Source organism: Lutra lutra, chromosome 2 (assembly GCF_902655055.1).
Source record: "Lutra lutra chromosome 2, mLutLut1.2, whole genome shotgun sequence".
Lineage (NCBI taxonomy): Eukaryota > Metazoa > Chordata > Mammalia > Carnivora > Mustelidae > Lutra > Lutra lutra.
The window spans coordinates 28987940-29001718 of NC_062279.1; the positions used below are offsets into that span (position 1 = coordinate 28987940).

The 13779-nt window shown below is 33.3% G+C and overlaps 1 protein-coding gene across 3 annotated transcripts in view; it reads right to left on the bottom strand.

Moving 5' to 3' along the window:
* Nucleotides 1–2956: 2956 nt before the first annotated feature.
* PURG (purine rich element binding protein G) overlaps nt 2957–13779 on the bottom strand; it is a 37333-nt gene continuing 26510 nt past the window's right edge. For all 3 annotated transcript variants that reach the window (XM_047716916.1, XM_047716925.1, XM_047716931.1), the window contains one exon: nt 2957–3314. In XM_047716916.1, coding sequence (XP_047572872.1) covers nt 3300–3314 — 15 coding nt within the window. In that variant the 3' untranslated portion in view covers nt 2957–3299. The remainder of the gene's footprint in view (nt 3315–13779) is intronic.

Sequence of the window (13779 nt, forward strand, 5' to 3'; positions counted from 1 at the left end):
AAATGATAAAAGTAATACATGCTTATCAATAAATAAAGAGTTGTATAAAGCAAAATTTGAAGTCCACTTCTTATACACAGTTTCCTTTCAGTCCTACTCAATGGGAATAACACTTTATTTTTTGTTGTAAATTAATTTTCTTCCCTGGGTATCTGATGCTCAAGGTGTTTTCTTTATGATCTTGTTTAAAAGAAATCTCTTGTGTATTTACTCAGAATGAACTAACAAAACTGCATTTTTACATACCCCAAACCGAGGGCCAGTTCTTTCATTAAGAGTCCTTTATATTTTCATTAGCTGGTTTTTTGTTAAGTCTTTTATGATGGCAAGCATTATGCTCTACAGAAAGTGTAAGCTTTAGGTACTACTCACAGACTGTGAGACCAATTTGGGAGAATACGTACAATGCTGTGCTCATGCATTATATGGCTTATTCAATCTTATAAACTACCACTCATTTGTTTTTGCATGAATTTTCACTGCCCTAACAATAAACTGGAGGGTAAGAAAAGTGACTTTAGTCTTAATGTGATCTCAGTATGCACCCACCTCAATGGTTTAAAAAAATTCATGAAGAAGACAAATCTGAAATGATACAGGTTACAGACTGACTTTTTTTTTTTTTTTAATAAGGGCAAGATTATTATTGTTGGCCATTTTCAAATTCAAAGCAATTCCTGATGAAAAAAGTCAGTTCCCTAAGATGAATCAGGTTAGGCTTTTAATGTACATGAAATTTATTTCAAAAGAGGTTCTTCAATGGAGAATATCTGGATCTTTATTGAAAGTACTTTCATTCACAGATTTACAGATGACACCTTGAGCTTAAGATTTTCAAGGGAAATTATTATCTTAGGAACAGAAAATACAACTTACCAAAATAATATTGATAAAACTAAAGACAAACATAATTTTATGTAACTTTTAAAAAGCTTAAATAATTAACTTAAAGAGGGAGAGACTACATTATCTTCATAAATGAACCAAACTTACAAAGTATACTCATTTTATTTAAGGCTGATTTTTAAAGATAATTTCATACAAAAAAAACCTGATAAATTTTGTTAGAATAATTTTTTAGGTGGGACAAACATTATGGTGAACAATAATACATAAAACTGGTGGCTGTAGGTATAAAAATTAGAGATTTTTTCATGTAGATTGAAAAGTAGATATTTTTCCAAAAGCAGTTTTTTCTTTTATCTTTTTATAAAATTAGAATTATTTTTTCTTTCAATTAACAGGCAAAATATTACTGCAGAAGTAAAGATATTCTAAAACATTCATAGACTTACTTATTTTCTCTCTCTTTTTGATGAAAGAAGACCTGAAATTATTTTGTAGCACATTTATTGTTTGCCAGTTTTCATAGAATGGAATGCTGTAAAGATAGTTACAAAAATATACAGTAGAAATATCTTTGGAGAGGTTGTGATTTAGTAAATACTGCATTTGTTCAAGATAGTCTTGGAGATGTTCAAGATAATCATATTGACTCTATTCTGTGAACTTTATTTTCTGATATTAGAAGTTAGACACGATTCAATAACTATTTGAGGCAAAATTGCTGCACCTACAGTCTTTATAAAATAAAAAACCACAGCAGCATGGGAATGTCATTTCAGTCATTAGGCCCACGAGATTAGATGGACAGGTTTGCTTGTCTTCTATTTGAGATCAGTGATTGTTGCTTAAGGAGCTTTATTAGATTGATTTTGATCTTTTCTTTTGAAATTTAAGGTTACCCATGGGGTGGACAAGAGACCAAGATTAGAATGCAAATTTGCACACTGCTTTAATATTGACTTTATCTCTAGCTTGGGACAAACAGACCTCTGCCCTCATGAGGATAGCAGCTTCACTTGTCCTAATGCTGTGATTCTTAGTGCTGATGCTAAAATTAAAAATCCAGTAAGACCATGCCATTCTGGCATATGGAATCAGTTTGTCTTGGAAAGTTCCAATTTTATTTTATTTTTTTGTCCATGTTTTCATAAACACGTGAAGTGGAACTTTTACTTTAAATGTCATCATACAGGAATGGCCTTTTCAATGTCATTTGAGCAATAATAAACGTTCTGAAGGCATACTTTTTTCCATGCAAATGTTATCTTATGGTTCAAGTAGATAATAAAACCTTATTAGCAACATACTAAAATAAAGGCACTCAAACAGCACATTTTTGGTTTTTTCAACATACTAATTTCCATGTCTGATGGGTCTAGTTTTTGTAGATCTAACATAAACTTGCTTAAGGGAACTAGGCCAACTGGATTTAAATTCCCATACATACCCCAAAATTTGGGGCATAAATGAAATAACAAAATAAGCACATAGTAAAATCAACTTTTGGTTGATCGAAGGGCCCGGGAGAACTAATTTGCTTTCTGAAGAATAATTAAGAATCCAAAGTAATCACACATAGAAACCAGTTTATTAGATTGTCAGTGATACTTTGAGACAAATTCAAGTTATTTCATTTTACTTTATATAAACAGAGGAAGGGAGGAAAGTTTTAAACTTCAAGCTTTGTTCAGCATGTGTGCAGTTAGCATCCACAAAAGCACCATTGGATATGGAAGAATTAGCACCACAGAATTTTAGGACCTAACTGTTAACATGCATCACTGGAAAACTTGGAACATAAAAACTGAAGTAGTACGTGGTATGGTCTATTATAAACAGTACAAGGCAATTTATGATTTGTTTTCATACAGTACAATACAATCACCAATCAATGAGAACCTTTAAGTACAATACAGGACAAAAACACTTTGTACCCTGTTAACACTAAAACAGTTACAGATTCAAAAACATGTTTCTTGTGAGAGGCAGTGGGTTGAAACTATACCCTCCTCCTCTTTTGAAATTGAGTTATAGAGTTACATGATCTCTTAAGAAAGTATTTTCAAATCTATGTCTCTCTAGCTCAGTGCTGACAAATGGGTTTTTTTTGGAAAACTGAAAGGCTCAATGAATTAGAACCAAACCAAACCCAAACCAAAACCTGTTAAGAGTCAAGAAGTACTCCAGGGTGGTGGAAGGTATTCCACTCAAGATCGGTTTGAAAAATGACGCCAATGGTGTTGACACTTGTCTTCCCTTCGGTGGAGGAATGTCAAGTAAAGAAGCCTTGCATTCATGATGAACTTCGGTTCATTTCGTTCACACAATGCCTTTATTCTGAAGTGTAACATAAGAGACTTATTCCTTATTCCTCAACTGTTTTTGTAGTGTCATAGGGCTGTTCCTTATGCTGGATTTGACAACAGTGAAAAGGGTTGATATTCTCTCTGGATTTAGGGAAATTTGAGCTAAAGAAAAAATATTAATTTAAATTTAGCATATATGAAATTTTAAAGGGAGTTTCACTATTTTCACAGTACAAACCCATAATGAATATTACTGAAAACCTTTCTGTTAGAAAGCATGTAACAAACCCTCAATTTTAAGTTGTGTGGAGGCCAATTTTGGCATATTAGAAGATACTGTATAAGAAATGTGTAATAGGAACAGATAGCTACAGGTATATTCAGATCTCAATGCACTGATGCCAAGGAAAATATATTTTTACTCACCAAGAGAAGAATATACCTTGACGCATCTATGCAGACACATGAGTCAATCATGTATCTGCCCAACTTCTAATTCTGGAATAGTGATAACAGGGTCATTTAAGAAAAAGTACTCAATTACAGTACGGCAGCAATTTTATGTTGTATATATTTAACAGCAAAACATTTTTGAAAATAGAATCAATATTATACGGTAAGTTTACAATTCACCATTGCTATACTTGTAATACATGCGTTTATTTGTTTTCCCAGTTAAAAAAAAAAAATCCCACTAGGACCAACATCTTTCAGAACAACAATCTAACATGAAACAAAACCTCCTAAGGAAAATATTCAGCATCACAGAGATTTGAGAAAAGTTTGTTACTCAGCATCACAAAATACTCGATAGATCTACATTTAAGATTGTTCATGCCATGACATTAACACACCTTTGGGTTAATATATCGTATTTTAAAAAGATACCAAGATACAAACCAAAGAACTGACATGGAATTTATTTTTAGTTTCTCCTTGATAAGAGAAGACTGCTGATAAACTTGACTCCTGTCTGTACTGTGTAATGATAACTGCGTCTATGAAGCAGCATTTACATTTAGTAAAACACTTAAAACCGGTGATAGAAAAATGGCCACCACGGAGAAAGAACTAAAGATAAGTGTAATCATAAACCAGTTTTTTTTTTTTTATTAAGTGAACTGCCCCCAAACAAAAAAGAAAGCAAAGTTTGTTTGCTGTGAAATATTCTTCTGTTAAAAAACATTTTTGGATGAAAGTTAGTCTATTTTTTTTAAATATCAGAAAGATGTAAGGATGAATTTCAGAAAAAAGTTAACTTTTGAAAAAAAAAAAAGGATCCTATGCCTTTTCCTCTGAATCAAATCCCTTGTATAAATCAACTATTAATTTTCTGAAGAGGGTACAGCAGCTCTAGAGAGCTGCACATCCACGTTTCTGATTTCAATTTGATAATTTGGCAGGCAGGGCTGACTTGAACATAGAAGAAACAAGACTTGTTTCTTAATGCTTTAGAATTACATTAAAAAAAAAAAACCAAATAAAGAAAATTGAGTTATGACAGGCTGGCTTAATACTTTCGATTGCCCTTATAATTTGACCAACATTTCAACACAAGGTAGAACTAATTAAAGATAAGATTTAAAAAAATAAAAGCTGTCTAAAAATTGCTCAATGAAAAAGCCTCCAAATTTTACATTTTAACCTCAAATGATTGTAGACTTAGACTAACAGTTTTGCTGTTCTCACACACACTTTTGTTTCTCTAGAGTTTTATTTCTGAATTGTTCATTGGTTCTATCACATAACACAATTTTCTATTAAGTTAAAATAGTTTTGAATTATTGTATTATAAGAAGCTTTAGAAAAACACATAAGTAGGATAAATTTATAAAAGGATAAAGAATATTTTATGGGATTTTAGACAAATTCTATACAGACAAATAGCTAGTTCAAGGTAATAAAGTGCCTTCATTTCTAGGTAATTAATTTTTCACTAAAATATTTTAAGGCTTTATAAGAAACTTAACATTATCAGAAGTGTGATAGTATACAGGATTATGCTATTAATTAGCATTCTTTCATAGGTCTTATTTCATTTAATCTTTAAATTCATATTAGGTACTTTTTAATAATCAGCAGCTTAAAATTATAAATCTGAATTATAAATTCTGAATTCATTTTGTGAGGAAAAAGAGAGATGTATAATTTCTCAATGCTGTGATTTGTACTTAAGACTCACATGTGGCTTGTGAACAATTTAGTTTATGTCATAATAGACCACAGGCAATGCTCTCAAAAAATTCAACAGAATATTTATCCCATGGCCAACAGGGCCATCATTTCATTCATTCATATATTCTGTTGTCTCTACATTTAAATGATTGCACAGCCTTAAGTATAAAAGGCCAGAGGAAATCTAAGATAAATTCTTCAAATACAGGCACAATGAGTATTTTTTTTTATTGCAATAGCTTATGCATAATCTGAACTGTATGCCAACATCCAATGTTAAAGCATTTATATTTGTTTTCGGTTTGCTTCTACTACCCATGGGTGTATCACAGTAAAGTACTGGAAACCTAACAGAAGTGTATACAATAGCTATAATCATACAGAATTCTATTTCTTCTTGTCATTTCTCTTTGGAATACATGAGGGTATTTTAAGCAATCTGTGTAGTTAGTTATGTTGACAGCCCCAGATTTTAAGATAAATTATGACTATATGGACATCAACTTACTCAGTTGATTATAACCCATACAAACTAATTAAAATGTTCGAATATTCTTTTTCGGGAGTTTAGCTATTTTTATCAGAAGATTATTAAAGCCAGGCACCAGATTAAATGTCCATGATACCTAAAATGCTTATCTAACTACCACTGGATGAATTTAAAATGCTCCTTAAATTAAAGGTTTTTGAGGTTAAGAGGGAGGAGGAAAGTTAAAATTCATTGAAAAGAATGGTTTAAATGAAATGTTCTACATAATTAGAGAAACAGGAACTACCAGTAGGAAAAAGTGCCAGTCTTAAAATTGGGTTTGGTTTTCAATCTAAAGCCTAGTAAGAGTAATTCCTGGTGATTAAAAAAAAAAAATCAAAATGGCATAAACCTTGATAATTGCACATTCCTTTACCAAAGTGCCACAAGTTACCAAAAAATCTTTTTTAAATGCATACGATGCTACTTATCAAAATCTAAGTACACATAAGTTTTACCTTTCTCATAATAGTATAGTATAGTTTCACAAACTTATCACAAATATAACCGGGAAGATGAGTTATAACTTTCTAAAAACAGGATAGTGTTTTTTTTTTAAAGATAACTGTTAGAACCTTTGTCATTATGAAGATTCAAACCCAAGTACAGCGAAAGCATTTCCACAGTATCAAAAACATCATGAGAATTTATTTAAGCAAATTTTAGTAGTATTCTGCCATGCAATGCACAGACACCATAGCTTTTTCTTTTTTTTAAACACTGGTTTAGTTATCCTGTTTTAATCTGACTACATATTATACTTACACTCTTTAATCACTGAAGTGACAATATATGGAATAACTGAGTTTTAAAAACAGCATTAAACATTGAGGTTTCTAGCCTTAACTGCTTATTCCTATTAAGTACAGCAAAAAGGTCTGATGTATGGGTTATTAATTTTCATGCTTCTGTTTATTCTAAATGGAAATGTATAGAGATAATATGATAAGGACATGAGGATGTTAAAGATCAGAGCACAGATATGGAGCAAATAAAATAATAAGCAACTGTATGGAAATTTTCCATATCATTACATTTGTTAAATCAGGGGAGGACAGTAAAAAATAAGATCTGTTTACCAAGCAATAATTATATTAATATGCTTTTAAAAAAATCAGTGGCACATATATAAGGTAAGATTTTTAATATTTTTGTTGTTTGAATGTGATGAAGTTAAACTACAGAGGTATGTCATTATAAACTGAGACCAAAAAAATTGTTCAGAGGGAAAAAGAGAAGGTAAGATCATGATTCTCAGTGACAGGTCACCTGCATTGTATTATGTGACAGGCTAAACATTGTGGTGTAGTGCCTCATTTAATTAGGGTGAAAGCGCTGACAAAAACATAAAAATGCAAATAATAAAATTAAGATTAGTTCATAGTCAAGGACCATTCAATGACTATCAAAAAAGAACCCCTTCTTTTTCCTACAGTTCAAGAATCTCCATGTTCAGTGTAAGAATGTAATCATATAAAAGCATTTGAAAGAAATGCCCAATTCAATAAATTCTTCATCTTCTGAGGATGGAGAATGGGATGTCAATTGGTATCCTAGTCCTCTGAGAGAATTAACAAAGTTTAAAAAAAAGAGGTAAAATCAGAAAGAATCGGGCATGATAAATCACTGATAACAACTTCCCCAAATCCAATATACAGATAGGTCAATCACAGAAAGGTAGATATTCATTCTATATAATTTAATGAATCTTCTTGTAGTTTCTGAATATGAAAATATAATCACTTGTGGGTAACAGTTTTGGGTAGCGGCAGGGTTTAAAAATTGTTAAGGAAATACTTCAAATGAACACTGAAATGCAGAAGATCCTTATAGAAGCTGTAGGCAAGTGGAAACCCCATACTCCACGTGGGATTCCTACTATCTTTAGTTCCTGAATTATCCAAAGTCATATAAATTGCATAATCCCTCTTGGCAATACACACAGATATTCTCTTGTCTTCGCAAAACCTAGGCAATTGCATTTACCTAACAGCTTTACCCTGGTAGCAGTCCTAGAGTGAGGACAAATACTGGACAAACCTGTAAGAGCCATTCCTACCATATACTTTAATCTTGTTTTCTATTATTCCGCTCTTTTATAGCAGTTTTCATTTCCAAAATGCCAAACAACTGATTATAATAGTTATTTCTTATTCCAGAAGGAGGGCAAAGTTAATAAATGGCTTGTGAAGTGGTGGAACCACACAGGGTTTTCAAGATCCTATGTATCTTCTCTATTCTGTATGCAGTTATATCTAGCAATGCCCTCTGCTATGTGTCTATACCCCTTGAGGTCAAAGACTCAATCTTGTTGTCTGCTGTATACCTAGATCTATCAGAATGTTTAGCTCATGCTGAATGCAAAATAAATATCTGTCGATTTGAGGAATGAGAAATAAGACCAAAAAAATGAAACAAAGTAGCTTAACATAGTGCCCCTCACCCTTGACTTCCAAGTGAAAAGCCATGCGTACCCACTCTTGCTTCTCCACCACAGTAACGTAAGTGGTATTACCCTTCTTACCTAATAGGGTTGTATTACTCACTCTTAAACCTTGATGGCAAAGACCCTATGGTATGTGTCCTCCAGAATACTGGTGACTCAACTTTTACTGCTACTACTCCTAAAACTGCATTATTCACCTTTTCTTTGGCCAACTATTTAAATTAAAAGTTATGTTTCTGCACACACTATACTATTCTTAAGCTAATTCAGACATAAAGAATCAAGAAAATCCTCATAGCTGTAATCATCAGCATGACTATGGAGAATATCAGAAGGGACTGAAAAGACAGACATATTACAGCAAAAAACACTGGGGACTAGAGGTTCTTTAATTTTCTGGAAATTAGTGCAGGAAAACTAAGATCCTTAAGAAGATAGTGATTTTAGTGAACAAGGTTAATGTCAAGTTTAAACTATAAGATATTGAAAGTCTTTTCCAGCTCTAAATTTCTATTTTGTGATGCCCGATTCCTCTTCTGGTAAGATGAGAATATACACAGTATTCAAAGAGTATTTCATTTTTTTAAAAAAGGGATAAACTTGAAAAGTTTGATGTTTCAGAACTCTTGAGCAACTGTGAATATTAAAAGTTTTCTCTAAACGACCATTATTCCTTCTTTTGCAACAATTCCATGTAAAGCCTTTAAAATCCTGAATAAATATACTTAAATTATGTCAATGTGGTATGGATATTACTTTGCTGGCAATACTTCATATTGTAAGCAAAATTAGTAGTGAGGAGTTTGCCCCTGGTCCTGCTACTTTGCATGAACCTGTCCCCTAAAGAAGTCTTAAGTTAATTACAATTAAGTACAATTCATGACCTCATTTCCAACTTCAAAGAGAGGAGGTGAAATTATTTAATTTTTTTCAATCACAGCAGTGGAAAAACAAAAGGCTATGCTATTAAGTTTGAATCTCTAAATTACTGTATATGTTTATAAAACAGGACTATGAACTCAAACATTTTGACTGAGAAGCAACAAAAACAATACTAATTCCAAAACTAGGAAGCAAAATCAAGTTTTCATTTGGGTCCTTTCTCTTTCCTTTTTCTTTTTAATAAGTCCAGCTGGGGGTTTATTGATTTTATTAATTCTTTCAAAGAACCAGCCAGCTCCTAGTTTTGTTGATTTGTTCTACTGTTGTTGTTGTTTTTTCCTCTGTCATTAATTTCTGCTCTAATCTTTATTATTTCTCTTCTCCTGTTGGATTTAGGCTTTATTTGCTGTTCTTTTTCCATCTCCTTTAGGTGTAAGGTTAGATTGTGTACTTGAGACTGTCCTTGTTTCTTGAGAAGAATCTAATTTTTAAAAGCCAGAACCCTAAATACGTGGGAGGAGGAAAGATGATTTACTATCAGCTTTAATTTTTGCTAAACTAGGACTTCTCAAAACCCTTCAAGCAGAGTGTACTCCCTGGGAAATCAGGTTTAAAATTCTATATTTCACAACCCAAGACCTCTTTACCCTTCTAACATTAAACTGATATCATTACTCATGCTAAAATGGGAACAAGGGCCATATTCTCATTTTTCCACATGGCAACAAACATTATTGGCAGTTAATTAAAATTAATTACTCCAACTAAAATGATGACAAACTGCTGAGAGAATTCATTCATACTGCTCAAAAGTAGTTAATCATCTTTATGGTTTAGAACATAGATCCTTGAGGCTTGGTAGGATAGCACAGCAAGTCCTCTGTACAGTTTAAATTATACTAATGAGATTCTTTTGAGGATTTAAATGTAACTCCTTTTTCATATGAACTAAGACTTATGAGACGTAAGCTTAACTTAAGCCAAATTCTACACTAAGGTAGGTTGTATAAGGAAAGTATCATTTCAACATTTCTGGAATTATTAGAATGAAATATGAATGTGGTAAATAAAATATCTTAGGAACCATAAGAAGAAAAATAAGTATGAGAGGGGAGAAGGAAGGTGTATTTAGTGGAAGGTAGAAAGAAATGAGAAAATCAGTAGGTAAGAGGGAGTCACAGGATGGGAATAATCTGAAACATTATTTTCTAAGTTTTCTGGCAAAACTTCTAATTTTTTTTGCATGCCTTTTTCCATAGGACTGATAGAAGCACCATGGTATTTTATGGTTATTTTTCTCCTGGCTGAAGAGTTGTATAAACACTGAAAACGACATGCTAACATCCCATAAAGTTAAGAAGGTGCTCGTTGTGTGTACTGTTGGTGTGTGAGTTAATGTTCTGCGATCTCTTTGCGGTTCCGCAGCTTCTTATTTAAGAATCTTAAAGATGGAGATGGTATGGATTGGGAGGAACTAGCCCAGGGCCAGCTCAGTGCTTGCCTTTATGTAGTTAGGTCAAAATTCAGAGTCCTTTTCAGTCAGAATAATGTTCTCTTGAAAAAGACAACAGCAGGGGCACCTGGGTTGCTCAGTGGGTTAGGCCTCTGCTTTGGCTTGGGTCATAGTCTCAGGGTCCTGGGATGGAGCCCCGCATTGGGCTCTCTGCTCGGTGGGGAGCCTGCTTCCCCTCTCTCTCTGCCTGCCTCTCTGCCTACTTGTGCTCTCTCTCTCTCTGTCAAATAAACAAATGAATAAATCTTAAAAAAAAAAAAAAAAAGAGAGAGAGAGAAGACAACAGCAGATAGTAACAATTCACATCTGTTGGTACACAATTTACTGTGACTCCCTAGAGTCACGGTATCATCTTCACTTAAATTTATTATGGCTCCCAAATCTCAACGAATCCTTGCTTAAAATGGCAATTTTTCGGTAAATTCAATTAGAACTTAAAAAACAAAACAAAACACAGAAAACCCCCAAAAATGCAATCTGGAGATGTTGGTTTCATTGTATCTGTTCTTCTATTTGTAAAAATTATGGATCAAAGTGAGTTTGTAATAATAAAACTGAGTTCATAAAGTCTATGTTATACAATTTTAAGAGTGCATAAAAGCTACTGAGCCATCACCACCATATTGATAAACAGTGAAAACATCCCTTCCAGCATGCTTTGATTACGGAGATATCATAAGATGTACTTCCTCACCTGGAGTTATTTCTGACATTTGCTTTCTGAAGTCAAAGCAGACGTACAAAGGGAAGGAAACATATAGTAGCAGAGCCATTATAACTGCTGTGGTGCAGTTAGTTGCCCAGTATCTTTGTTGTTAATAAAATCTCTCAGAACAGTACCTCTTGATGCATCCAACAGTAATTAAGGTGGGAGTACTGTCACTGAATATTAATATTAGAGGGTATTTTGTCCCCTCATTCCTGCTGCAGTTTTGCTGCCCTGACTTTAATGATCGCCATGTGTCATTTAAGATGCTCAGTGAAGATCTAATTATTTTTTGCCTGTTTTTCCTAAAGTCTTATCTGCAACAGAAGGAAACTATTTACTGAAAAACTCCACAACACAGATGACCTCAAAAATATTAGGTTGAGTGAAAGAAGCCAAATGATGAAACTACATGTTCATTTATATACAATTCCAGAACAGACCAAACTAACCTGTAGTCACAGAAATTGGATCAGGGATTGCTTTTGGAGGTTTGGATTGGGGAAAGAGTGGGGCTGTTGACTGGAAAGGGAAACAAATTTTCTGGGGTGAGAAAAATGTTCTGTGTCTTGATACCTGTCAAAACTGATTGAATGATATGTTAAGATTTGAGCATTTTACTGTAAGTAAATTATACTTTAATAGAAAATGTGAAAAAGCATTGCCACTGAACGCAATGTTCTTGCTGAAGCATTAGTGTAGGATGGAGTTTTTGTTTTCATTCCAGAACTTCTGCCTTCACATTGTCCCATAAAGAGCAACACATCCTAGAACGGGACCCATGACCAATACTCTACAGAGAATGTGGATTTTATATCAGGGCACTGAACTAAACCAGGTTTAGTTTATTGCTGGGAAAAAAAAAAGAAGACAAATTCTTTTATGGACCCAGCTCTAAGAAAGGACAATAAAACATCTTACATTAAAAAATACCTGAGAACAGAAAAGGGTTTTTAAGTTCGATTTATCCTTGTGAAAATACTAATTTATAAAGGCATAAAAAATAGCAATAAAAAACTTGGCTCAAATGCTACTTAGCAGTGATCACGGCAATATGGCCTTCACTCTTTTTTGTTTCCCCAAGGATGAGTGAACAACGGTGGAGAGTAGTAGTATACCACTGGTATCTAAAGATGACTGAGGAACTTAAAACATTTAGGTGGAAAGAAAGCAAGATTTTATTTATGTAACTTTGGTGCATATTCAAGTGTATATATTGAATATTACATTTTAAAACCATTTTGAACGCCAGTGTTTGGGGCCTAATTTATGATTACCTTGCCACTTCAAATCTAAGGGGCTATATGTTCATCAGCTTTAAAGAGGTTATAATCAGAATCAAAATAACCACAGAAGTCCCAATTTCCTACAGAAATAACCTTATTACACTGACAGTTCTAAAAATAAATAAGTGAAAAAATACTATTAATTCTGAGAAGAAAGTAGTAATACCCTGAATAGAATTTACCTACAAGTAATGCCAAGGATTCATGGGAAATTAAAACTATAATCAAAAGCCAGATAATTATTTATCCAATTTATTTCTTTTTTAATTCCAATTCAAATCCACCAAGGTTTTATGTTGTTTTAAATCTGCATGTCATACGGCGACATCTAAAACACATAATTTTACTACTCATCATGTTCTCTCCCGAGACTAGACTGAAAAAAATGAAAAAAAAAAAGTAACCAATTTCCCTAGCATAATGGCTGGCCTCTGAAAAGAACTCAATAAGTATTTGCTGAATAAATGAATGAATGTTTTCCTTTCCCTTGATTGTCATTTCTTACCTCACATAGTGGCTTCTTACTACAAATTAAAAATTCAGTATGATGGAAAAGGAAAAGCATAGACATTGACTTAGTAAAAGAGGGCAGTGCTCTGAAACCCCTAAGCCATGTGTCATTATTGCTGCTCCAGCTTTTGTTGACATAAAAATCACATAAATATAAACCAACACAATTGTGAAAGCGAAACAAATTGATAGAAGATAAATTCTATATTGATAGAAGATGAGATTTTTTAGCTATAAAATTTTCCTTTTAAAAACTCAATTAAAGGGGCGCCTGGGTGGTACGGTCGTTAGGTGTCTGCCCAGAGCTCAGGTCATGATTCCAGGGTCCTGGGAGTGAGCCCAGAGTGGGGCTCCCTGCTCAGCCGGGAGTCTTCTACCTCTGCTGTTTCCCCCGCTTGTGCTCTCTCACGCTCTCTCACTCACTCTCTCAAATAAATAAATAAAACGTTAAGAAAATTAAAAAAAAATAAGAACTCCATAAAGGGTGGCTGGGCGCTCAGTCGTTTGAGCGTCTTACTCTTGATTTTTTTTTTTTTAAAGATTTTATTTATTTATTTGACAGAGATCACAAGTAGGCAGA